General features: G+C 45.6%; 1 protein-coding gene across 2 annotated transcripts; it reads left to right on the top strand.

Annotated features, from left to right (window-relative positions):
• The first annotated feature begins 8,119 nt into the window (after window positions 1–8,119).
• On the top strand, window positions 8,120–27,268 carry SNUPN (snurportin 1). Of its 2 annotated transcripts, XM_079701017.1 has the most exons (9): window positions 8,120–8,160; window positions 11,106–11,268; window positions 13,203–13,350; window positions 18,449–18,553; window positions 18,793–18,889; window positions 19,998–20,095; window positions 22,949–23,026; window positions 24,783–24,863; window positions 26,336–27,268. In XM_079701017.1, exons 2-9 carry the CDS (start codon window positions 11,111–11,113, stop codon window positions 26,657–26,659), a joined length of 1,089 nt encoding a protein of 362 aa, XP_079557143.1. In that variant the 5' UTR covers window positions 8,120–8,160; window positions 11,106–11,110; the 3' UTR covers window positions 26,660–27,268. The 2 variants fall into 2 exon arrangements, with proteins under 2 accessions (XP_079557143.1, XP_079557144.1); XM_079701018.1 differs by lacking the exon at window positions 24,783–24,863.
• The last annotated feature ends 67 nt before the right edge of the window (window positions 27,269–27,335 follow it).

Genomic DNA, 27,335 nt, shown 5'->3' with positions numbered 1-27,335 from the left:
CATATTGTAGGATGTCTCAGAATTTTCTTCCTTTTTAAGGCTGAATACTATTCCATAGTATGTAGTATGCATACACCACATTTTGTTTATCCATTTATCTCTCTATGGACACTTGAATTGCTTTTATCTTTCGGCTATTGTGAATAATGTTGCTATGAACCTGTGTGTACAAATATCTTTTTGAGTCTCTGCTTTGAATTACTTGGGGTATATACCCAGAAGTGGAATTTTTGGATCACATGGTAATTTTATGCTTAATTTTTTGAGGAACCACTATACTGTTTTCCATAGTGGCTACACCATTTTATATTCCCACCAGCAATGCATATGGGTTCCAGTTTCTCCACATCCTCACCAATACTGAGTTTTGTTTTGTTTGTTTGTTTTTTAGTAATAGCCATCCTGATGGGTGTGAAGTGGTATCTTACTGTAGTTTTGATTTGTTTTTCCCTAATGATTAGTGATGAGCATCTTTTTATGAGCTATTGGCCATTTGTATATCTTCTTTGGAGAAATGTCTATTCAAGGGACTTCCCTGGTGGTCCAATGGCTAAGACTCTGTGCTCCCAGTGCAGAGAGCTGGGGTTCAGCCCTGGTCAGGATCCCACATGCCGAAACTAAAGATCCTGCCTGCCACAACAAGGACCTGACGCAGCCAAATAAATAAATAAATAAAAATTTAAATGTCTATGCAAATAAAAATAAAAAAATTAAAAAGTCTATCCAAGCCCTTTTATTTTTTTTAATTTTTTATAAATTTTTATTTATTTATTTATTTATTTTTGGCTGCATTGAGCCTTTGTTGCTGCATGCAGGCTTTCTCTAGTTGCAGCTAGCAGAAGCTACACCTCATTGCAGTGCACGGGCTTCTCACTGCAGTGGCTTCTCTTGTTTCAGAGCACAGGCTCTAGGTGCGCAGGCTTCAGTAGTTGTGGCTCGCGGGCTTCAGTAGCTGTGGCCTGCGGGCTCTAGAGCACAGGCTCAGTAGGTGTGGCGCACGGGCTTAGTTGCTCCGTGGTATGTGGGATCTTCCTGGACCAGGGCTCGAACCCGTGTCCCCTGCATTGGCAGGCGGATTCTTAACCACTGCACCACCAGGGAAGCTCTAGTTATTTCTTAATATAACTTTTATTTTAGAATAGTTTTAGATTTACAGAAAAACTGGGATGATAGTACAGTGTTCCCATGTATCCCACATCCAGTTTCCTTTATTATTATCATCTCGGGTCAGTATGGTACATTTGTCACAGTTAATGAACCAGTAGTGATACACTATTATAAACTAAAGTCCATACTTTATTTATTCAGATTTCCTCATTTTTTACCCAATATCTTTTTTCTGTTCTGGGATCCTATCCAGGATACATTATATTTAGCTGCCATGTCTCCTTAGGCTTTTCTTAGCTTTAGCAGTTTCTCAAACTTGCCTTTATTTTATTTTTAAAATAAATTTATTTATTTAATTTATTTATTTTTGTCTGTGTTGGGTCTTCGTTGCTGCACACAGGCTTTCTCTAGTTGCAGCAAGCGAGGGTTACTCTTCGTTGTGGTGAGCAGGTTTCTCATTGCAGTGGCTTCTCTTGTTGCAGAGCATGGGCTCTAGGTGCATGGGCTTCAGTAGTTGTGGCACACAGGCTCAGTAGTTGTGACCTGCAGGCTTTAGAGCACAGTCTCAGTAGCTGTGGCACACGGGCTTAGTTGCTCCACGGCATGTGGGATCTTCCCGGACCAGGGCTTGAACCCGTGTCCCCAGCATTGGCAGGCAGATTCTTAACCACTGTGCCACCAAGGAAGTCCAAACTTGCTTTGATTTTGATGAAGTTGATAGTTTTGAGGAGTTGATAGTTTCAGGCATTTTGAACATTGTGCTTCAATTGGACTTGGGCATTTTGTGGGTTTTCATCCTTATCTGAGGTCAGGGCCCTTCCTCCTGGGTATATCTGTGTTTATACTGCTTGTTCTCTCAATGTTTTTCTTTTCTTTCCCTTTCTTTTTTTCTTTTTCTATTTTTTGGCCACACTGTGTGGCATGTGGGATCTTAGTTCCCCGACCAGGGATCGAACCCATGCCCCCTGCAGTGGAAGCACAGTGTCTTAACCACTGGACCGCCGGGGAAGTCCCGCTGAAGGTTTTTCATTGGAGCTGCTAGCTGAAGCTCACAGCCCTGGCTCTGCTTTAATCTGTAGCTAGGGCTGAATTGAAGAATGTGGATTTTTTCATTTTCTCTTTCCACAAAACTTTTTGTATCACTACCGTAAATGGAAAAGCAGTTGCATTTGGAGCAAACAGGTAAAAATAAACACAAAGGAAACAATAGTGTTATTCATTATTAGCTGGCTACAGTTGCTGGCTGAAAGCACTAAACCCGAGATAGGCTGTCCCTGACTGGGTGCTTCTACACACCATGCTTTGTGCTATCTCATGGAGTCCTCACAATAACCTCTGTGGGTACTATTATTACGGCCATTTTATACATGAGGAAACTGAAGTTCAGGGACAATAACTTGCCCAAGTCACAGAGTTAGTAAATGATGGAGGCAGTTTGAACCTAGGTTCTTCTGTCTCCAAGTTCCACACACCTATGGCTTAGAGCAGTGATTCTCAAACTTGAGCAGACATCGGAATCACCAGGAGAGGTTGTGAAAACAGATGCTGCCCATCCCCTCTGAGTTTCTGATTCAAGAGGTCTGGAGTGGGCCCGAGAATTTGCTTTTTTTTTGGCCACACTGCGCACCTTGTGGGATCATCGGCAGTGAAAGCTTGGAGTCTTAACCACTAGACTGCAAGGGAATTCTAGAATTTGTATTTCGAATCCAGAATTTGCATTTCGAACAAGGTCCCAGGTGATGTTGGTGCTGCTGGTCGGGGTGTCACACTATGAGAAGCATGAGCCTTGTGCCTATAGCCCAGGCCTTGGCACAGAGCAACCACCACTGAAATGTTAGATCATCTGCCAACAGCTGAGGGGCAGAGGTTGGACCAGCTGCAGGGAAGGGTGGGCGAAAAGAAAGTGAAGTGGAGTCTTAGCTCTGCACATGACTGGCCCTGTGACTTGGGGCACATCCCTCTCCTGCTCTGGGCCTCACTCCATCTCCTCTCTGTAATAAGAGGAGGCTGAATCAGATGGCCTCTAATTTCTGCCCTGAAAGTTTCTGATTTGGAGGACAGGAAATAAAAAAGTGCAGTCTGCACTTACAAAGAGACAGAGAAGAAATTAGAGGTGATTTGCCTGGCCCAGCATCCCCACCCCTGACTCAGGATGGAAGCTGTGCAAGTTTTGTCTTGACTTATGAGAATGAGCTCCAACTACCTGGCCCCGGGGAAGTTTCCAGAGGATAGCCCTCCTCCCACCCCCATCTGGGGTGGTGACTCTTCCCAGCACAGAGGGGCAAGGTAGAGATAAGCCAGGTCACCGATTCAGCTCACCAGCTGAAAATCAGAAGTGAAACTAGACCTCTTAAAATATAGAACAGGCAATGTCCAACAGGGTAAAGATTAGGACTTTGGAATCAATAGGGCCTGGATTAAAATCCTGGCCCCATAGCCTTCTGGATGTACACAACCTGGATGAGCTGCTTCAGGCCCTTTAATCTGGGCAAGCAGTTTTATCTGCAGGGAAGAGATTCTCTTGGGCTCACCTAGAGGTTGATTTATTGATTTATTTATGATGTAAGTAAATCAGTAAGGGAAAGGTTATCTTGGTTTTATGTTTGTTTTTTTTTTTTGGCTGCACCACGTGGCATGTGGAACTTCCCTGATCAGGGATGGAACTTGTGCCCTCCACAGTGGACGCGCGGAGTCTTAACCACCGGACCACCAGGGAAGTCCAGGAAAAGTTGTCTTGTAATAAGAGATTAAATACTAACAAAACAACATTTTTTTTTTTTTGCAGTATGCAGGCCTCTCACTGTTGTGGCCTCTCCCATTGCGGAGCACAGGCTCCGGACGCACAGGCTCAGCGGCCATGGCTCACGGGCCCAGCCGCTCCGCGGCATGTGGGATCTTCCCGGACCGGGGCTCGAACCCGTGTCGCCTGCATCGGCAGGCGGACTCTCAACCACTGCGCCACCAGGGAAGCCCACAAAACAACATTTTTGAGGACTTGGTCTGTGCCAGGTATTATTCTAATCATCTGACGTGGATTGACTCCCTTAACTAACTATAACAATCTTATGAGGTAGATACTATTATTAGCCACATTTTACAGAGGGGGAAACTGAGGCATATGGAGGTGAAATAACTCCACCCAGGCCACAGAGCCAGCATGTAGCTAAGTCAGGATTTAGACCCAAGCCATCTAGCTCCAGAGCCTAAAACCCTAATCACTCTGATGTGCTTCCTGCAACCCAGAGCTGAGCCCCAGGGACCTTGTAGTGATGGAGAAGAGGTTTGCTACCTCCCAGAGCTTTAGAGTCTCCTGTGACTGCAGTTTCTGCCTCCTGGCACACGTGAGTCCCACTGATACACGACTTTGTCACCCTCTCAGGTCAGCTGCTCCTTCCTGCCACAAATGGCTGAAGAAGCCCTCTCCTACAGGTGTCTTCAAGTGGGGGGTGAGAAGCACTGGTCCTCAAGATGACTTAGATGGTGGCCTGGGTGAGTTATTTCACCACCATAATCTCAGTTTCCCCCTCTAGGCCTTAAATAATATCAAATTACATGGGAGAAAGCTATTCCCTTTTCAGTTCCAATAACCTCAAGGGGAAAGTCTTCGCTGGGGGTTAGACTTGCACATGTGTATAATTCTTGCTGACTTCCGCCTTTTAAGAACAATAAGTCCTCTTGGTTTTCTTTCCAGACTGTACCCCAAATCCAGCCCTTCCTACCACGTCCACTGCCACAACTTGAGTGCAAGTGCTGCTTACTGGCCTCCTGACCTCCATGCTTGCTTGGCTAAATTCAGTTCTCTACCCAGTAGCCAGTGTGCTCTCACTACAGCTCAAATTCAGTTATGTCACAACTGTTTAAAAACCTTCATCTGGGGGCTTCCCTGGTGGCGCAGTGGTTGCGAGTCCACCTGCCAATGCGGGGGACACGGGTTCGTGCCCCGGTCCAGGAAGATCCCACATGCCGCAGAGCGGCTGGGCCCGTGAGCCATGGCCACTGAGCCTGTGCGTCCGGAGCCTGTGCTCCGCAACGGGAGAGGCCACAACAGTGAGAGGCCCACGTACCGCAAAAAAAAAAAAAAAAAAAAAACACACCTTCATCTGCAATGGAGGTAAAATCCAAACTACTCATTTTGGCCTACAGGCCTCTGTATCCCACCTGCCTCAGTGACCCCATCTCTCTCTGTTCCCCCTCCTCCTGGCCTTCTGTCTACCACTCACACAAAGCCTCTCTTTGCACCCACTAGAAATGGTTGGTCCCCCCGTACTTGTAACTGGCTCCTTCTCATCATTTAGGCCTAGATTCAAATGTCACCTCCTGGGAGAGGAGTTCCCCAACACTGTAACTTCAGCAGCTCCAGCTGACTCATTCTCTGCCCAGCCACCTGAGCTCCCTGGTACTGCTCTGCACTCAGCTATGGCATCTATCTTTTGTCTTTCCTACCACAGTTGGGCTGAAAGCTCCTGAAGGGCAGGGACCAACTCAGTCTTGGTCATTTTGGTATCTCCTGGGCCTGGCACAGTACCTGACCAACGGCAGGCATTAAACACACATTTGTTAAATTGACTGAGAGTGACACTCAGGGCTCCTGGCAACAGCCTCCTCTTGAGAGAAGGGTGGACACCTTCCTGCCCTCAATGTCCTGTTTCCTAGATAGAGATTCCCCTGCCTATAGGTTCTTACAAGATTTTGGGGGGTACACAAATTCCACCTTACTTATTAATTTTTTTTTTCGGCCGTGCAGCACAGCATGCAAGATCTTTGTTCCCCAAGCAGGGATTAAACCAGAGTCTTAACCAGTGGACCGCCAGGGAAGTCCCCAAATTCCACCTTAAATAACATTAAATCGTAGCATGAGAAAGTGGATCTTCTGTTCTCTGTGAATTTTTCTGATTACATAAAAGAAAAATTCTGTTAGTGTTACTCCTTATCACTTTTCCAACATTTGCCAATCTCTGATTTTTACAAAGTCCACAGTCTTACAGTTTTCTACAGACATCAGTATCTAGCTAGATTATAACATTACACTACTTTCACTATAGAGTTCATAGATGTTTTCTATTAAAGTGGGAAGTGATTTAAGGTAATGTTATGGTGTTCCTCTTTCAAATAAATGTATTAGGCTTTTTTTTTTTTTTTTTTTTTTTTGCGGTACGTGGGCCTCTCACTGCTGTGGCCCCTTCCGTCGCGGAGCACAGGCCCCGGACGTGCAGGCCCAGTGGCCATGGCTCACGGGCCCAGCCACTCCGCGGCATGTGGGATCTTCCCGGACCGGGGCACGAACCCATGTCTCCCGCATCAGCAGGTGGACTCTCAACCACTGCGCCACCAGGGAAGCCCTATTAGGCTTTTTAAAAAAGTAAATTGGTTTAAAGACATCAAATATAGGTGTATGTGTATGTGGCCAAGGTTGTGAAGGTGGAGTGCCAATGGCTACAGTTGGAGAATCACTGTTCCAGGTAGAGCAGCCCTTTATGGAACACTAACTGGCCCCAAATGAGCCCCTGGGCTGAGTGCCATTTAGTTGGTTTTTTAGTGATATGGGAAGTTATTCAGCTGGTGTGAATGAGGGACTGGAGCCTTTCTCCTGGACCTCAGTGCATGAATTTGTCCATCTCAGTCTATTTTCCTCTAACTTAGGGCCTTTGTTCTTTTCTGTGACTTCTGTGGTCGTGGGTAGAGAATGGTGGTTCTGAGACACAAAATACTTAATATCCTGGTGTCAGTTTCCTAGTGAAGTCAGGCCCTGGTCTTCTTTGTCAGTCTCATAAATCAGCTTTTATTTGTCGATGCACCAAATAACCTAGTGCACAGCCTGACCATTGAAAGTTAGAGCTCACCTACGTAAATTCTGAAGTAAAAAAAAAGAAAAGAAAAATTGGTCTTCCGGAGCCCCAAGCACCCTCTACCCTCCCTGTCAATCTGACCTCCAAATGGACGGAGTCATGTACATAAAATATGCAACAAGTCCACACCTTGGACTCAAAATGTGCCAACTTTGTGTACGTTGTTTCTGTAGTGTGGTATAGTTATATCCAACTTCTCTGTAAGTCAAACATGCAGCAAACTTAAATATTTGGCTCAAAAGCCGTGTAACTTTGGCCAAGTTGCTTAACCTCTCTGAGATTTAGTCTCTACTTCCTTGTGTTATTTTAAGATTAAATAAGATAATTCATGCAAAGCACGGGGTCTGCCTCGATGTAAGTATTCAATAAATGGCTATTCACATTTTTATTTTGCATCTCTTCAATCTTAGCCCACAAAGGCTGCTCTCCAGTTTTATTAAGTTCCTAAATCTCAGCTGCTTCCCTCCACCCTGTGCACCAATTCAGTCATTCCTTCACCAGAGCCGTGCCTTGTGCCGGATGCAGGAATCAAACCAGGTCCCTATCATTGCCAAGCCCACAGCCGAGAAGGAAAGAGAAACTCCTAAAGCGAGCAAATGGCTGTAATCGAGGTTTCTTTCCAGTGTTCTAAGGGGCGAATGGGTAGGGGACGACTAATTGTCTGAGACTTAGGGGTGGGTGTGTGTGTGGGCGGGGGAGGGAGTCATTCAGGCAACGCTTTCCCGTATAAAGCATGGGCACGGGAGAGGGAGCCGACTGTTGGTGCACTCCTAAGGACTGTGCGTATCTGGGGGAGGCGGCAGGATCCAGGGCCTGGAGGGCCTTGAACGCCCGGCCACGAGACCGGGGTTCCAGCTATTGGCGAAAGTAACCCGGAGAAGCTTCTGCCCAGGAGTGAGGCTTCGGCCCAGCCAAGTCACCTTGAAGGAGGGTAGCAACACAAAAGCAGAAGGAGGACCCCCGCCCGGGCTGACTGGAAAAACCCCGGTAGTTGAGGGCGGAAGTAACCACAGGCCCGTGACAAAACCGCGGAAGAACTCCCGGCGTTCCCCACTTCCGGAGGAGCCGGAAACTCCCCGCGCTAGGTGGGTGAGCCCGTCGGCACGGCTGCGGCCAAGTGGGTGGGGCCGGCTCTCTAAAGGCAGCTGACTGGTCGGCCCCCGGCGGCGGCGTTGGCGGCTGCGCGTGGAATTGTCACCTCGGCCTGGTGAGTCCTCAGTTCTAGCCTGGGCCCAGCCGGCTCCCGAACTGCCCCTGGGCGCCCGGCTCTAACTCTCTGTGGCCGGCTGCACACTCCCGGCTTCCCGAGACATGACCTAGAGGGGCACAGCGAGGCCGGGGCCTCTCTTTGGGCGCGCTTCCACTCTTCAGTTCCAGGCTGTCGGGCCAGGACCCCTCAGGGATTTTCTTTGTGGGGGAGGGGCGAATCATGCAAGGCCTGGATGACCCCATCCATAGAGAAAAGCTGTGCGCGCCTGTGGCGGAGAGGGCGGCCGAGTGGAGTTCAGTTCCCCCGGCCGAACTGAAGCCCGGTGGGAGACGCCGAGGAGGCCTAGATCCTGGCTGGAGGATTCGAGGCGGGGCGCACCCGGAGTGGGAGGAGGAGGGAGAGGAGGAAGAGGCAGTAGCGGGGAACATTTGGGGTCTGGCGCTCGGGGGAGGGGCCTGGGTGGGTCGGAAATTGGATACTGGTGGAGTTTGAGACCGCCAGGTCAGAACCCTTGGAGTCATCATCTTCCGAAGAATGAGTTGAAAGCAGGAGCCAGCCAAGGACAGCCATAAAGGGAGGTACAGTCAGCCGCCCCAGTATCCAAGGCATCAATTTTAAGAAGGATTTTGTGCTTCTTGGCAGAGCATGAGCCCACACCGAGATAAAGCACGATGAGGCCTAATAAATGTATTTTAGATTGGGTCATTACTTTGGTAAGCCGAAGACATAATGAATTTTTTAAAAATTTTATTATGGAAGTGTTCAGACTTACACAAAAGTATAGAAAAATACAGAAAATAGCATACCATTTAGGATCCTAAGTACTCATCACCGAGCCTCAACTGTGAGTGGCCACCCCGGTTGCATAACATACATGTTAAAACACGCCTCAAATCCACACATAATATGTTAATCTTAAGTTTTAAAAAGGTGGGTTTTTTTGTTTTTGTTTCTGTTTTTTTCGTGTTTAATGGGTATAAAGGTTCCATTTTGGAAGAATTCTGGAAATTGCTTGCACAACAACGTGAATGTAATTAACAACTGGACTGTACATTTAAAAATGGTTAAGTGGTAAATTTTATGTCATGCGTTTTTAATCACACACACAAAAAAGTTCCTTTCAAGTTAGAAGAAAGAAATCTAGGGAATTCCCTGGTGGTCCAGTGGTTAGGACTCGGCGCTTTCACTTGGGGGCTTGATCCCTGGTCTGGGAACTAATATCCCGAAAGCCGCATGGTGCGGGCATTAAAAAAAAAAAAAAAATCTAATGCTGTAAATTAAGAAAGAAAATCTGAATTCAAATGTGCAATGGAAAATAACTCTTTACCAAGTAGAGGCCCATAGAGTTGTATTTTTAACTGTGGAGGCTCTGCAATGAACCTGTTGGTTTTGAGGCTCAGAACATTGGGACCGGGACTGGGGTGGAGTTTAAGCACTGGTGGTGCCCTCTGGTTTATACTAGAACTTGAAGGGTTGGGCCAGCCCAGGTGTGTGAGTAAAATTTCTCCCAAATGTTCCTCTTTTCTTGCAGTCTGAGGCACACTTTTTTTTTTTTTTTTTCTTCCGGCCGAGGCGGTTTGTGGGATCTTAGTTCCCCCACCAGGGATTGAACCTGGGCCCTTGGCAGTGAAAGTACAGAGTCCTAATCAGTGGACTGCCAGGGAATTCCTTGAGGTGCACATTTAATCTTTGGGTAAGCTCCTGTGCTACCTCATACCTTCATTCATGGAAGGGTGAGTGAAGTGTGAATTCACATCTTTCTCTCCACTCCCATTCTTTAGGGTGGCCCTTGGTAGTCTGTCTCCAATATGATTTACTCTCCGTCTCCCAAATGTACTACATGTCTGTCCTTCACATCTTCTAGAGCAGCTGGTGTTAACTGGGAGGCAGCCTTCCATATTTTAGCTCTTTTCGAAATGAGTCCTGCATAGGTAGCCCTGAAACCTTCCTTCTGCCCACCCCAAACAAGCAAATAAACAAAACAAACCACAAAACAAGAAAGTAACTGCCAGGTTTGGGTTTTTGGCTCCTCTTGTCTTCCTCCCTGGGCTCCAGAACCAGTACTTCTCCTGGAACTAAATTTTCTTGATATGAGTTGGCATTTATTGGAGAACTAAACAGCCAATCAGATAAAACTTGCATCAGAAAATTACATATTTTATTTATTTATTTAAATTTATTTATTTGTTTATTTTTGGCTGCCTTGGGTCTTCGTTGCTGTGTGCGGGCTTTCTCCAGTTGGGGCGAGCGGGGGCTACTCTTCCTTGTGGTGCGCGGGCTTCTCATTGCAGTGGCTTCTCTTGTTGTGGAGCACAGGCTCCAGGCGCGCGGACTTCAGTAGTTGTGGCATGTGGGCTCTAGAGCGCAGGCTTAGTAGTTGTGGTGTACGGGCTTAGTTGCTCCGTGGCACATGGGATCTTCCCGGACCAGGTCTCGAACCTGTGTCCCCTGCATTGGCAGATGGATTCTTAACCACTGTGCCACCAGGGAAGCCCTACATTAAAAAAAAAAAAAATGTTAAAAAAGAAAATTACATTAGTTATTGAGTAACAAACAGCTTCTTAGAACTATTCAGGAAAAAATTAGATACTTGATCACATCACTGCGTGTCAATGATTGTAAGAAGGAATTAATGACAGGGTCCCTGGTGAATGATGACAAAGAGCAAAAGTTAGATTTAATCACAAGGTGAATTTGATTGATGTTGAAGTTTATACACTCAGAGCTATTAAAATGCTCATTATTAAAATATTTGAGAAAAACATTACTGCTCATATGTAACTCACTTACCCTTTAACTTCTTTTTTTTCCCATAGAAATAATTGTGATTTTGGATTAAGTGAGGTTTTTTAGGAATGTAGCCATCATGTTACACCATAACTGCCTGTACCCGAAGGGTGATACGAAACGATTGAACAATTTTCTGATGTTTTCCTTTGTAGGGAAGATGGAAGAGCTGAGTCAAGCCCTGGCTAGTAGCTTTTCTGTGTCTCAAGATCTGAACAGCACAGCTGCCCCACACCCCCGCCTGTCCCAGTACAAGTCCAAGTACAGTTCCTTGGAGCAGAGTGAGCGGCGCCGCCGGTTACTGGAACTGCAGAAATCGTAAGGAATACTTTAACTCCTTGGCTTCTCTCTGTAGGCTGGGAGCTGTGAACCATTCAGGAGGCTCCAGGCTTGTCTCTACAGAGCCACTTTCAAAGTGGACCCTTTGTAGGTTGTTCTTCTTGCCCACAAGGTTGGAAGGGGTAAATCCTGGCAGAGGTAGACATCCTTTACACCCAGAGCTTGGGAAAAATGAGGGAGGAGGGAGAGACTGAAGTTTGAAAGCAAAAGCTCAACTCTCTGGTTAAAATTTTCTTTTCTTTTTTCCTGGCAGCAGTACCGAGCTTTGTAGTTTAGGGACTTGTGAAAGCCACTCCCATACTTCCACTCCTCCCACATTCCCTGTGTGGCTTCTCCTGCAGTCTGACTCCTGGCTTTGGTGTGGGCTTCCTGTCTTCCTTCAGCCCAGATGTTTCTGTGGAGCCCTTGGGAATTCAAGACAAATAATTCCACAGGGAATCTGAGGAAATGTCTTCCATACACTTCAGTCTCAATACCAAGATGAGCAAACAGGGAAAGAGAGATTGATTGCAGGATAGGAGTGTTTGAGGATGGGCTGCTCTGAAGGCAGGGCCTATCTTTTTATTCTCAGTGCAACACAGGCCTCTTCTGGTTAAGGAATTAAGGATTAGGAGGAAGTATCGACAGCTGCATTTTGCCCACTGCTTCATCACTAGATGTGTTTAGCAGAGATGGTTCCCTGTGGCCTCTGGGTTGCTTGCAGATTACATTCTCAGATCACCCATTCCCCCAACCCCCAGTTTTTAAAAATTGTGATTAATTTGGAATAGGTAATATGTTCATATGGTTCAAAATTCACAATACATAAAAGAGTATATGGAGAAGGGACTTCCCTGGTGGTGCAGTGGTTAAGAATCTGCCTGCCAATGCAGGGGACATGGGTTTGAGCCCTGATCCGGGAAGATCCCACATGCCGCAGAGCAGCTAAGCCTGTGCACCACAGCTGCTGAAGCCCTTGTGCCTAGAGCCTGTGTTCTGCAACAAGAAAAGCCACCATGATGAGAAGCCCACGCACCACAACGAAGAGTAGCCCCCGCTCGCCACAACCAGAGAAAGCCCGCATGCAGCAACGAAGACCCAACGCAGCCATAAATAAATAAATAAATAAATAAATAAATAATTGTTTTTAAAAAAGAGTATGTGGTGAAAAATCTCCCTCTCAAATGTCAAGTTCCTCTCTCTCTCTCTTTTTTTTTTTTTTTTTGCCACGCTGAGCAGCTTGCAGGATCTTAGTTCCCCAACCAGGGATTGAACCTGGGCCCACGGCAGTGAAAGTGCCGAGTCCTAACCACTGGACCACTAGGGAATTCCCAACATCTTATCTTATAGTACACTTGTTACAACTAATGAACAAATATTGATACAATATTATTAACTAAAATGCATACTTCTTTACTCAGATTTCCTTAGTTTTTTTCTAAGTGGCCTTTTTTGAAAGTTAGGAACTGCAGAAAGGTCTGGCTGTTCCTCAGAAAGTCCCAGAAGCTGTCCTTTCTCAAACTTCTCACTGCATCTTGGTGTTTCCTCTCTGCAATCCCTGGGAGCCTTCAGACGGTATATCTGCCAGGCAGGGAAGTGTCAGCTCTCACCTGGGGTGGAGATGGGAGTCTAGGGTGGGGTGCGTGGGAGTAGGATCAGCCACTAGTGAACCCTGAGAATTCCTTTAAATACTGTACCTTGCCTATTCTTAGGAAACTGAGGAAAGCCGAGTGTGTTCAGAGCGGGTTTCCTATTTAGGATCTGTGAGGAGGTGGTCACTGGTTAAGGCTTACAAAGGAAATTTTGTCATCTCTTACCCCACCACAATTCCCAAGTTGCTCTTGAATTTGGAGACTTTGAATTACATCTGTCACATTGCAGGGTGTCTTCCTATAAGACGTAAAGACCTGTCCTTATGCCTTTTCTTTCCTCAGAAAGCGGCTGGATTATGTGAACCATGCCAGAAGACTGGCTGAAGATGACTGGACAGGGATGGAGAGTGAGGAAGAAGAAGAAAAGAAAGATGATGAGGAAATGGACGTTGACACTGGCAAGAAGTTACCAAAACGCTATGCTAATCAAGTGAGTGCTCCAGAGAAGATTAGGCGCAGCTGGTCCTGCTCCCTTTACTGTGCAGTCAAAACTCTTTACTTGCCCTAAAGAGGAGGATGAGGCAGGAAGAAGGAATAGGATCTGCAACGAAAGTGCTGATGTACATAAAAGTTATGAGATGAAAAGAGATGACTTACAGTTTTGTGTGCTGACAGGGGTCACTGATAGAGTCTGGGTAGTGGGTTTGGCAATCATTACCCCATGCTGTCAGCAAAGGCTTCCGGCCTGCTGCAAAAAGCCCCTGAGCTACTGCTTTGCTAGTGGATGCCATTCTTTACTAGTCATTATACAGCTGTTTTGGATCAGGCCTGCCCAGCCCAGCACTGTCCCCCACCCCACCTCCCAAGCTGGTAGTCTTTCCCAAGTGGTGGACTAACATGCCAGCCTTGGGGCTTCACACTCAGGTGGTAGGAGCTTGGAGGTCCTTGAATACTGGGAGCCTGCCCAGCCACCCCAGGCCAGCCAGTTGGCCTAGGTGAGGTTGAGGCCATGAAACAACAGATCACTATAACAAACTTGACTAAGTGCCCTGTTGATTCCAGAGAGAAAACCAGTGTGGCTTGTGGCGCCATAGGTGAAGCAGGCATGGAGACTGTCCAGTGCTCTAGGCAATCCAGTTATTCTCCAGAAGGCAGGGCATGTATCTGAGTGGGGCTAGGGGTCTACCCTGCTATTGTATACTTCTCTCTATAACCCAAGTGTCTTGTCACTTCAGAATCCTCTCCCACCTTAAGAATATGGTTCCTGGGTGCACACACTCCCATCCTCTTTCTCTGCCTCAAATATAACACAGACATCTTCTATGACAAAGTACAATTTAGTTCTGTTGAGCAAACGTTGTTTTTTTTTTTAATTTTTTGGCCATGCTGTGCAGCATGCGGTATCTTAGTTCCCTGACCAGGGATCGAACCAATGCCCTCTGCAGTGGAAGCACAGAGTCTTAACTACTGCACCACTAGGGAAGTCCCGAGCAAGCATTGTTTTGTTTTGTTTTTGTTTAAAACAGAATGTTGGCTTTTTAAAAATTATTTATTTATTTATCTAACTATCTATTTGCGCCGGGTCTCAGTTGCGGTACGCAGGATCTTTGTTGCTGCATGTGGGATCTTTAGTTCCCTGACCAGGGATCGAACCCCGGACCCCCTGCATTGGGAGTGCGGAGTCTTAGCCACTGGATCACCAGAAAAGTCCCCGCCCCCCGAGCAAGCATTGTTGAAGGCCCTATTCTATGTTAAGCTAGGCTATTCTCAGGGGGAAGATAGACATGGGCCAGAAATAGCCCATGCACTCCTCTAATAAGTGTAGATTATGGTTTTTGCAATAAGAAAGTGAAATTAACTTCCAACAGAGAAGGAATCAGGGTTGTGAAAGCAGGAAAAGGTTAATGAAAGAGGAGGCAGTTTGGAAACATGGGTAGGACAGGCGGAGGTACAGAGCATTTCAGGGCATTCCAGGCAGCAGGATCAGGCTGAGCAAGAGCCCAGAGGTGCGAGAAGAATATATGATGTGTTCAGGAGGGGTGTGCAGAGGGTGCGTGAGGATGGAGCAGCATAGGGTAGGGGGAGGAGTATAGCGGAAATACGTACAAGGTTTTAGACTCTGGGTCTAGATTGTGAGGAACCACTGAGACTTTTTGAGCCGGGGCAGAGGTGGGACTTCATGTGATGACTACCACATCAGTGTAGAAAGGCCTGGAAGAGAGAGACTGTGGTAGGGGGCTTAGGTTTGCTAAAAGATCTGATGAGTGCTAAGGGCAGTAGAAGTGGGAAGGAAAAGAGGTCATGAGTATGAGAGATGTTGCCAGGTGGAATGAACAGAATTTATGGCTAGGAGAGGCAGTATGAGAAGCGGATAAGGGTTTAAGCTCAGGTCGCATAGACTGACCTCAAAGTCAGGCTCTGTGTTGACCATGGGCAAGTTACTTAACCAGTCTAAGTCTCTAGTTTCTTATCCGTAAAATGGGACATCATAATAGTACCTATCTCATAGGATTGTTAGAAGGATTAAATGAAATAGTGTACCTTAAATACCTAGCCCAGAGCCCATAATGAATGCCCCACAGTATTAGCTGCTACTGTTATTTTTTTAAACAGCCATATTGAGATATAATTCACATAACATACAATTCACCCATTTACAGTGTACAATTCAGTATTTTTTTAGTAATTCACAGAGCTGTGCAACCATCACCACTATCTAATTCTAGAATATTTTCACACCCATTAGCAGTCACTCCCCATTTCCCCTTCCCTCCAGGCCCTAGTAATCACTGATCTACTTTCTGTCTCTATGGATTTGCCTATTTTGGACACTTCGTATAAATGGAATCATGTGAGATACATCCTTTTGCTTCTGGCTTCTTTCACTTAGCAGAAGGTTTTCAAGATTCATTTATGTTGTAGCATGTGTTAGAACTTCATTCCTTTTCATTTCTTCTCAAATAATATTCTGTTGTATAGATATACCACATTTTGTTTATCCATTCATCAGTTGATGGCCTTTTGAGTTGTTTCCACTTTGGGGCTATTATGAATATTGCTGCCATGAACATTTATTTACATGTTTTTTGCATGGACATATGTTTTCATTTCTCTTGGGTATGCCTGGGAGTGGAGTACTAGGCCATATGATAACTCTGGAACTATCAGACTAGTTTTCAGAGTGACTACACCATTTTACATTCCCACCAGCAATGTTTGAGAGTTCATTTCTCCACATCTTTGCCAATACTCGTTATTGTCCGTCCTTTTGAATATAACCATCCTAGTGGGTGTGAAGTGGTGTTTCATGGTTTTGATTTGCATTTCCCTAGTAACTAATGATATTGAGCTTCTTTTCATGTGTTTATTAGCCATTCGTATATCTTTGGAGAAATGTCTATTCAAATCCTTTGCCTGTTTAAAAATTGGACTATTTGTCTTTTATTATTGAGCTATAAGAGTTCTTTATATATTCTAGATACAAGTTCCTTATGAGATACATGATTTGCAAATATTTCTCATTCTGTGGGTTGTCTTTTCACTTTCTTGATGATGTTTTTGGCAGCACAGAAGTTTTACATTTTTTTTTTTTTTTTTTTTTTTTTAACTTTTTTTTTTTTTTTTTTTTTTTTTTTTTTTTTGTGGTATGTGGGCCTCTCACTGTTGTGGCCTTTCCCGTTGCGGAGCACAGGCTCCGGACGCGCAGGCTCAGCGGCCATAGCTCACGGGCCCAGCCGCTCCGCGGCACGTGGGATCCTCCCAGACCGGGGCACGAACCCGCGTCCCCCGCATCGGCAGGCGGACTCTCAACCTCTGCGCCACCAGGGAAGCCCAGAAGTTTTACATTTTGATGTAGTCTAATTTATCTATCTTTTGTTTCGTCATTTGTGCTTTTGGTGTTGTATTACTATTATTCTTTAAGGGAGTGTTGATTATGCCTTGGATTTAAGATTGAATAACAGAGAGGAAGGTGATGATATTAACAGGGCACAGAATGCAGAAGGGGAAGGGTGGGTGTTTCAGGAATGGGAAGTACTTGGGCAACAGAAGCCAGTGAATTCTGTTTCGGCTATGCTAAGTTTAAGGTACAGAGAGGACCAACAGAGAAATAGATAGCAAATGGACAGCTGGAAATACAGGTTTGGAGGAAAGGAAAGAAGTCTGGAGATGAAAAAGAAGAGAATTAGGGGACTTCCCTGGTGGCGCAGTGGCTAAGAACCTGCCTGCCAATGCAGGGGACACGGGTTCGAGCCCTGGTCAAGGAAGATCCCACATGCTGTGGAGCAACTAAGCCCATGCGCCACAACTACTGAGCTTGTGCTCTAGAGCCCGCGAGCCACAACTACTGAGCCCGTGTGCCACAGCTACTGAAGCCCGTGCGCCTAGAGCCTGTGCTCCTCAACAAGAGAAGCCACTGCAATGAGAAGCCCGTGCACCGCAATGAAGAGCAGCCCCCACTCGCCACAACTAGAGAAAGCCCGCACAAAGCAACAAAGACCCAACGCAGCCAAAAAAAAAAAAAAGAGAGAATTAGAAGGCATCATCTTAGAAATGACAAGTGAAGTAGATGAGTTCCACCCCCACGGGGGGACAGCATCTAAGAGAAAAGAAAAGGGGGACCTAAAACAGCCCCCTAAAGATTATCTACATGTTTTGGGGGAGTATGTGGAGGAATGTTTGGAGGAAAAACAGAAAAGTACTGTCATGGGACCAAGGAAGCATGTGTCAAGGAGGAGGATGTGACTGGCAGCATTACACCAGGAGTAGAGGAAGGAGGGGGAGGTGAGGGAATAGAGGTACTTGGCTGCAAGGAGGTCAAGTGGGGCTGTGAGGTAGCAAATCTGGACTGTGGGTGTCAGAGTGGGTGGGAAGGCAGCAGCAAGAAATACGAAGTAGTTAAAAAAAGAGAGAACGTGGAATATCTTAATAGAAATGTAGAGTGATAAAAGGTTTTCATTTTTGCCTTGGTTTTGAGGATTAGGGGTTGAGTATTTTGTGGCCTAAAGGGAAGGAGAGATGGGAGAGATGAGAGATTCAGTGGGAAGTATTAATTGATAGGCCAAAGTCTCGTATAGATGGGAGGGACTAGTGATGAATGGAAGAGTAAATTTTTTCAAATTCATTTCATCACAGCCCTTTTTTTTTTTTAATTTAAGGTAGATTTCCTAACATCCTTTAGTATAGTATTTGGGTCACTAGTTTGGGAAATGATCTAGTTTAGAGCATCTCAAGGTCAGGGACTTGATTCATCTCTGAGGTATAGCCCCTGGAACATAATGGTTGTGATAATGGTAGGTGGGTGGACAAAGTAAGGAAAGATAGAGGGTCCTATCCCCCCATACAGGAGGTGAAGTAGTAAGAATGAGTATGGATGCAGATAATGAAGGTGAGAAGCTGAAGTTCACAGTGAGCAGGAGACGAGCTGTCTACTAGGAGCTAGTGGGGTCGAGGTCCCACTGTCACCCTTTTCTGTTCTCATGCTTTTACATGTATTTTTATTATATATACAGGACGTGAATTCTTTGTCATTGTAAACGTGGGAGCAGCACAGCCCTGTTGACTTTTAACACCATTTTTTGTGTTCCCAGTTAATGCTCTCAGAGTGGTTAATTGACGTCCCTTCAGATTTGGGTCAGGAATGGATTGTGGTCGTGTGCCCTGTTGGAAAAAGAGCCCTTATTGTGGCCTCCAGGGTGAGTAGCTGCTCCTGCCCCCGGCGCCAGCATGCCTGGCCTGTAGCGGGAGGGGTTCTCTGCACACTCTGTGTTCCTTATCTGCCACAGCAGCTGTCCCTGCCATGGGGATTGAAACGCTTTCCTGCAGGAGGGTTTTGATGAGAGCCATCTTTGGGCTGATGGCACCCCTGCAGAATGTGGAAGCAAGAGGGTGAGGAGACCTTGATGCCTGACAAGAATGTTAATTGTCCACACAGGGTTCTACCAGTGCCTACACCAAGAGTGGCTACTGTGTCAACAGGTTTTCTTCCCTTCTGCCAGGAGGCAACAAGCGAAACCCAGCAACAACAAAAGGTACCTACATACAATTGTCTGTTTATTAACTTTTGTAATCAGTGCTTGGTTGGTTGCTTACCTTTGAAACTGCACACAGGTAATATCCTGCCCACTGGGCTCTCCCTCAAGGTCAGGCCTCCTCAGTAGCAAAATAGTTGCAACTTGTGAGGCCTGCTGGGCAATAAACCCCTAAATTAAAGTCAATGCACCTTTCCCATGGACTTCCATCACAAGATGACAGGTGCAGTTTTCTGGGGAAAGGACCCCCAGAAGGCCAAGTGTAATGTACAGTAAGCTGTTGCTGGGGCTTCCTGCCGAATTCCCTTTTCTCCTTTCTCAGTGTCCTAATCTTAGCTTATTCCTCCCACCTGGGCCCAGCCAAGGAGACTAAGGTCACGAAGGTTTGCCCGGGGTCATTCAGTGAGGAGTTGGCAGAGCTGGCACAACCGTTCTTTCACCTCTGCCTGCCCAGGCTCTGCTGGTGGTTATTCCTGTCCTCTGTTCTAAGCCCTCTATTGGCTTTTTTTACTCGAGCCTGATATGCGCTTCCACCTCCCCTCTACCCTGTTATTTTAGTCCTCTGATCCCAAAAGATCGTTCATATCCCATCTCTTCCATGAAACATTTCCTGGAACTCTCGTTTTTCTTAGTTTGTGCTGTATAATTCAGGTCTTGGTTCTTTCCTCTGTAATCATCTTATCTCCTTAACTGGATTGTAACTTCCTTAAAGGCAGGGATTACTTATAGTTAATATTCCCCACAGAACACAGTGCCTGTGTTAGGAACTCAAAAAGTAATTGTAAACTAAAATGGAAGATTACTTCCCTTCAAACTTGAGCTTCTCTAAGGTGAGTAAATGTCCCAGTTTTTCTTAAGGTTCAGAGTTCACCCTTGGCATTGCCTTGATCCTTCTTGTGCTGTCATACCTCAGGTCACCCCTAGACTGTGCCAGGTAGCCAGAAAAGGCTGTGAAGAACTTTGTCCTGTAGTGCTGGTGCTTGCTGTGAGCACTGAGGATTGTTGGATTCAGTTCCCAAGCCGCTAAGATGGGGCTCCCCAGATTGTGGTGGAGGGAACCCTGATGGGAAGGGGTACCCTGTACTGACTTTCTACTTTGTGTCTCCAGACTACACCATTCTGGACTGCATTTACAGTGAGGTGAACCAGACCTACTACGTTCTGGACGTGATGTGCTGGCGGGGACACCCTTTTTATGACTGCCAGGTAAGGACTGATACTCCCCTGATGTCTTCTCCTGTTTTCTCCTCTCCTCCCAGGAAAGTGGCTCAGCATGTGTGTTTAGTACGTGACTAACTTCTTGGTGTGTACAGGATGTGGTATATCAAGAACATTGTCTAATGTTCCTTGCATCTTCGGGTGTGTTTAAATTAGCTTCATTTATAAAAAGAGGTAGGAGGAACTAAGGGAAGCATAGAAATTCTTGAGGGGAGGAAGGAGAAACAGAGTGTAGGGTAGGCTGGGACTTTGTAGAAGCTGTAACCGCCCCCTCCCCTCTCTCCAGAGTGTGGGAGGCTTGCTGGCAGGGAAGGTTGCAGGTGAAGGGGATGCTGCCTTGTGCAGGGGGCACAAGGAAGACAAGGTGGAATGTTAAGCACCATCAAATAGACTTCTGTCACCTCCACTCCTTCACCAGCCACATCTTGACCCTGAAAATGTCAGGGCCTCCTTGGTATGACCGTAAGGCCTCGAATCTCTGAGGGGCTGGCTCTGGAAGGAGACTTTCCAAATGAGGAGAGGCCCCCCCACCCAATATTCTCCCCTTAGGTTTCACCTTCCCACAACATTTTTCTCAGATTGGTGACTCTTTCGAGTGACAGACGCAGTCATCAGAGAGAGGCTAGGTCACCCCACAGGATCCATCTCTGCTCCTATGCTCCCCATCGTTGTCCCAGTTTTAAAGTGGTAGGTTTTTTATACTCCCTGTCAATTAGTTTATCATAGTGGTTCTCAGAATGTTGAATGTGTGGCCTCAGAAAGTTGTTAATAATGCATATTCTTAGACCTACTGAATCAGAAACTCTGGGGATGGGACTTTTGTTTTAATAAACCTCCAGGCGATCCTCATGCAGGCCCAAGTGTCCGAATCACAGGTTATCACCACAGGCTGCTTCTTTCTGTAGCCATTACCCCAAGCTAGGTTTCCAAATTATGCTGGGTGCTGGTACTTCAGAATTCTAGCATGCATCTCATTCAAAAAATAATAGCCAAGGGACTTCCCTGGCGGTCCAATTTAAGACTTTGCACTTCCAATGCAGGGGGCATGGGTTCAATCCCCAGTCAGGGAACTAAGTTCACACATGACGCACGGCGTGGCCAAAAGATAAAAAAACAAAAACAACAACAAAAAAATAGCCAAGACCTGCATTGCTAAGCACTTTGTGAGCATGATCTCATTGAATCCCTTACAACAACTCTAAAAAGTAAGTATGTACTATCGTTATTACTCCTCATCATTTAGATATGAAAGCTGAGAGCCACAGATGTTAAGTATCTTGCCCAAATGCAGAGCCAAGCTTAAAACTCAGAACTCAAAAATTCAATCGAGGGACTTCCCTGGTGGCGCAGTGTTAAGAATCTGCCCGCCAGTGCAGGGGACACAGGTTCAAGCCCTGGTCCGGGAAGATCCCACATGCCGCGGAGCAACTAAGCCTGTGCACCACAACTACTGAGCCTGTGCTCTAGAGCCCACGAGCCACAACTACTGAGACTGCATGCCACAACTACTGAAGCCCACACGCCTAGAGCCTGTGCTCTGCAACAAGAGAAGCCACTGCAATGAGAAGCCCGTGCACCACAGCGAAGAGTAGCCCCCGCTCGCCGTAACTAGCAAAAACCCACGGGCAGCAACGAAGACCCAGCGCAACCAAAAATAAATAAATAAATAAATTTATCTTTTAAAAAAGGAGAAAGACTGCGCAGCAATGAAGACCCAATGTGGCCAAAAATTAATTAATTAATTTTAAAAAATTTTAAAAATTTAAAAGTAAAAATTCAATCAGGAACATATTTTCCTTTAATTCTGTTGAAGGATGTTTCATAACATGCATTTACAACCTACAAATTTGATAACTAAAGCCACCTATATTTTGACAATATAAAGAAAAGATTGTGGGTTTTTTATTTTTGGTTTTGGAAATTAAAAAAAAGAAAGAAAAGTCCCTAAATAACAACAGAAGCATATGTATCAGTAATTTAGATCAATAGTAATTTGGAATAAAGTAGTTTATATGAAGTTACAGCTATAAAGTAGTTTCTAATCCTCAGGTAAAATAAAACAGGTTAACATAATGTGCTTTGGAGTTGGTGAGTCCTGGTCCCATAATATTTCTGTGTGCACCTGGGTGAGTGATGTAATTTCTCTGAGCCTCAGAGTCCTCACCAGTAAAATGGAGATAATAATAATACAATTCTCAGAGGATGGTTGAGGATTAATACGATTATGTATGTAAGGTCCTTAGCATGGAGGCTGAGACATAGTAGGCCTTCAGTGATAAATGTTGGCATTACTACTATTAATAATTCTATTGGATTTTAAGGAAAAAATATTTAAAGATTTTATGAACATCTTCCTGACCTTACGGCAGTGTTTTAAGGGAAATGAGGGTGAGAGAAGGGCTTAGGTCTTCATAAATCAGGTGGCTATTTTTTTCCCAGTTTTATTGAAATTTAACTGACATGCAACACTGTGTAAGTTTAAGGTGTATAGCACAATGATTTGACTTACATTTATTTTGCAATAGTTACTTGAGTAAGTTTAGTTAACACCCATCATCTCATATAGATACCAAAAATAAAAGAAAAGAAAAAAATAAATGTTTTTTTTCCCTTGCCGTGAGAACTCTTAGGATCTACTCTCAACAGCTGTCATGTATAGACCAGACAACAGAGTTAACTATTGTCATTGTGTTGTACTTTCCACCCCTAGTACTTATTTATCTTATAACTGGAAGTTTGTACCTTTTGACCATCAGTTAGCTTTTTAGAATGGGGTGTTTTTGTTCGTATTAGAGTTTGAGGTGAGCAGTTTTTAATCTTTCTCTTTCTCTTCTCTGGCAGACTGATTTCCGATTCTACTGGATGCATTCAAAGTTACCAGAAGAAGAAGGACTGGGAGAGAAAACCAAGCTCAATCCCGTAAGGCCTGGTGTTAGGATTGCAGAGTTCTTTACTGGGATTGGTTTGGATTGGTCTGTTATCTAAATATAATCATTATGAATGAAATTATCTTTTTTTTTTTCTTTTTGAGGCAGCATGGCGTAGTGGGAAAAGTATGGACTTAACAGTTATCCAGATTCTAGTTTTCGCTTTAACAATTACCAGCTTAAGTTAATATCTTTACTTGGCCTTAATTTCTTCATCTGTTTAATAGGGTTAATAATACCTACTTTACAGGGTTGTTCTAAGAACCAAATTATATAAATATACAAGTCTTTCTAGCATAATACTTACGGTGAGCACTCAGTAAACAGTGGTTGATATAAAATGCTAATAACTGCTTTTATTAATAACACTATTTAGAATTATCCAACTGTAGCATGCATCAGCAGCCTCTGGAGGCTTGGTAAAATGTAGGCTCCGGGGCCTCACCCCCAGAATTTCTGATTCAGTAGGTCTGGGGTAAAGCCTGAGAATTTGCATTTCTAACAAGTTCTCCAGTGAAACTGATACTGCTGGTCCATGGACCACACTTTGAGAACCTCTGCCTTTGTATCTGAGCTAAGAGTGACCTCATCTAGTCAGTCCCCTCTTTTTATAGATGAGTATATAGGGTCAGAGAAGGGACTGCCTTCCCCAAGTTCCCACAGTCCAGGATGATAACCCAAATGTCTTCGCTATTTGCTCATTGATTAAATATGGGACAGTTATTTTCATTGCATTTTATTAGTTAAGCCCTGTAGACTGGCATTTGCTTGGGTTGCTTACAGCATTTTTAAAAGCAACTGGATAATCAGTTACAGGACAATAAATGGGACCAGTACTTCCAGTGATGTTATCAATAAGGTCCTAGAAGAACATGCACTGAGGAGAGGGAACATGGGTGCTACTTTCTCTGAGATGCTGTTCTGTGTGCGCTACATGTACTATCTCATTGTATCTGCATAACAATCCTATGAAGTAGATATTTTATTATCCCTTTTTACAGATGGGAAAATGGAGGCATATGGAGATTAAATGATTGACAGAGCTGGGATTCAAACCTAGGCAATCTGACTCAGAGGTTGTCATAGTCCTAATCACTTTGGTATACTGCTTCAGTGTAAAAACTTTTGCTGGTGTGAAACGGGCTTCACCAGTCCTTCATTAGGGGCAACTGTCATAGAGCTGGGAGAATAACATAGAATCCCTAAACCTAGCACAGGGCAGTGGTTCTCAGTCCTGACTACATGAATCAACTGGAGAGCTTAAAAAAAAAAAAGACTGGATCCCACCCCAGAGCAGTTCAGTCAGAATCTCGGGGTGGTGCTTGGGCATGAGTAATTTTTAAGAGTTTCGCAGATGGTTCTCCTGTATAAAGCAAGGTTGAGAACTCCTGACCTAGTAATTCAGAGGATAAGTAGAGGGGAGTGGGTAGGGGAGGATGAGACTGAAAACTTCTCTTCTGGGCTTCCCTGGTGGCGCAGTGGTTGAGTCCACCTGCCGATGTGGGGGACACGGGTCCGTGCCCCGGTCCAGGAGGATCCCACATGCCACGGAGCGGCTGGGCCCATGAGCCATGGCCACTGAGCCTGCGTGTCCGGAGCCTGTGCTCCGCAACGGGAGAGGCCACAACCGTGAGAGGCTCGCATACTGCAAAAAAAAAAAAAAAAACTTCTTTGATATAGCTCTTCAGTTGCTGGAACCAATATTGTTTGTAACATGTACTAATTCTTTGTTCTAATTTATGTTTTAGTTTAAATTTGTGGGGCTAAAGAATTTCCCTTGTACCGCTGAGAGCCTGTGTAAGGTGCTGTCTATGGATTTCCCTTTTGAGGTAACAAAACCATTGTCTTTATCGCTCTAATCTGATTGTAAGACACAAGGAAACTTGGTTATACAGTCTTAAGAGAGCCTCTGACTTTGCTGTGTCAAAGCATCAGAAAAGGGCTAAAAGCTGACTCTTGGGAAAGGATGTGCTCGTGGCCCTTCATAGCCTCCGTGCTACCCTGCCAGATAAGTCAGAGTGCCACAGCTGGAAGAGCCCTTGAAAGGACAGCTCATTTAACTCCCTCATTTTACAGATGGAGAAACTGAGGCCCAGAGAGGGGTGAGGCTTCCATTCCTAGGTCCTTCTTGTGTGCCTCTTTCTGCTACAAGCCAGAGAACGAGGCCCCTTGTTTGACTGCCACAGCTGGGGCTTCTGTGACTGACAGACTGCAGGACTGTGAATTCCTAATCCTTCCTTCCTCCGAAGAGCAAATGGTCCCCAGGGATGGCAGTGCTTGCTGAGCAGTGGCATGGCAGTGGGGCGACCAACTTGTCCAAGGTTGCCCAGGACTTCCCTGGTTTTAGTGCTGAAAGTCTCATGTCCCCAGAATCTCCTCAGTCCTGTGCAGTCTTTTGTCATCCTCAGAACCTGCAGTTACCCTACAAGCAGACTTCCTTTGCCCATAATACCCTTTAAAATTCTGCCTGGTCACCTGCAAGTATTTGCTTGAACTGGATATAATTTTGCTAAAAGGATCACAGCTTCCCAAATGATGAAATGGCAAAGGCTGAGTTGCCTTCATTTCTGGAAGTCAGTTAAGAAGGTGGTAAGAACACCATCTTTGTTTATAACCCTTATGCCCCAGTGACAATAAATGCTTTTTAGAGATGAGTCACTGATCACAGAAAAGAACATATGGGATTGTGGGAGGTCTTCCCGTTGAGAAAAACTGAGTTTCCCAGAACATAGCTCACAGACAATTTAGGGGGAGGTTTAGGCAGCCAGCGATGGCTGGGGAGCAGAGCTTCTTGACAGGCTGTTTCCCCTGCACTCAGCAGTCCAGCATCTTGGAGGGGCTTGTCCAGTCCCCCTGCTTTGTTCCCTGTGTGGAGCACATCCCCCACTACAGAGACCTCCAGGTGGTAGAAAGTGCATGGGATATGAGGAGAGAAGACCTGGGTTCAAGCTGAATTTCTGCTTCGTACTCACTGTGTGTTTGAGGGAGGCTCCAGAACTCCCTGAGTCTGAGCAGCCCCATCTCCCAGACACTTCCATGGTGGGTAAGAGCGTGAAATAGTAGGTAGGAAAGCATCCTGTAAATGGGAACGTACTTTTTATGTTTTTATTTTCTAAAATTTAGTTTTCTAGGCCATTTCTTCATTTAGAGAAATTCATGTGTGAGAAACAAAGACTCTTTTTCTTCTGGCAATGACCCAGAAAAAAAGAGCTGGACCACAAGAGCTACCCCAGTGCATATAGGACTCCTGCAAACATGTGGCCCCAGAAGTCATTCTGATCCCTGGTTTTCTTTCTTGTAGGTAGATGGGCTTCTCTTCTACCACAAGCAGACACACTATAGCCCTGGAAGCACTCCTCTGGTGGGCTGGCTGCGCCCCTACATGGTGTCAGATGTTCTTGGCATAGCTGTGCCAGCTGGCCCGCTGACTGCCAAGCCAGAATATGCTGGGTACCAGCTCCAGCAGATTATTGAGTACAAGAGGAGCCAGGAGGAGGTAATAAAGAAGATGCTCACACACAAGCCCTCTGAGAGTGGATACTATGAGTTGGAGCACCTGTCTACCCCCAAGCTGAAGAGCCCTTCCCATAGCCCCAAGCACCCAAAGAGCCTCATGGATAACTAGAGAGGGCAGCCTCCTTTGGGAGTCACAGGATGGGGGTTGGTCCCAGAAGTAAGGCTGGGGAGGAGGACAGTGACGAGAACAAGATGACTTCATTTTACAGCAGACTTTCCAAAGCCACTCCAGCTGGAAACAGCTTATCTCCTATCTGAAGTGTGCTGGCTTTAACAGTTGGGGGAGGTTTCCAGATTGGGTAGTCTTTGGATTTGAGCAGCAACTCCTGTGAAAATGTATTTCAGATCCACAATGTAAATATTATAAGGCCAACTGGCCCAAGGCAGGGGAACGCAGTCAGATTCACAGGTTGCATCAGACCAAAACTTTCTGGACCACCCAGTTCCAGGAACTGACCTGGGGACCTTCCACCCGGCCCAGCCTTCTCGCCTTTCGAGGGGTGGGACTAGCAGTCCCAAGACTGATGTATATTGCCACCCGAAGAGACCACCAAATAAGGAATACCCTGCGCCCTCCCAGATTCACCACACCCCTTTCCCTTCTTCCCCTATAAAATCTTGCCCACCCCTCGCCTGGGTGTGACTTCTCTGGCCGCTTTCTCTTGGACCAGTGAACCTCGCCGGGGAGCGCCCCCTAATAAAGCTCACTTGAAGCTTTCCTCTGTTTCGCGATGCCGTTTGTTAAGATCCGACCTTACAAATGTATGTAATTCTTACGAAAGAAG

This window comes from Hyperoodon ampullatus, assembly GCF_949752795.1.
Source record: "Hyperoodon ampullatus genome assembly, chromosome: 3".
Classification (NCBI taxonomy): domain Eukaryota; kingdom Metazoa; phylum Chordata; class Mammalia; order Artiodactyla; family Ziphiidae; genus Hyperoodon; species Hyperoodon ampullatus.
This window is presented reverse-complemented; position numbering and strand designations above follow the sequence as displayed.

Excerpts from the sequence above, each read along its gene's own strand:
- SNUPN (XM_079701017.1), top strand. The coding sequence starts at position 11,111 with ATGGAAGAGCTGAGTCAAGCCCTGGCTAGTAGCTTTTCTGTGTCTCAA. Across the intron at positions 11,269-13,202 it reads TTACTGGAACTGCAGAAATC|AAAGCGGCTGGATTATGTGA; the intron begins GTAAGGAATACT and ends TTCTTTCCTCAG. Across the intron at positions 18,890-19,997 it reads AAACCCAGCAACAACAAAAG|ACTACACCATTCTGGACTGC; the intron begins GTACCTACATAC and ends TTGTGTCTCCAG.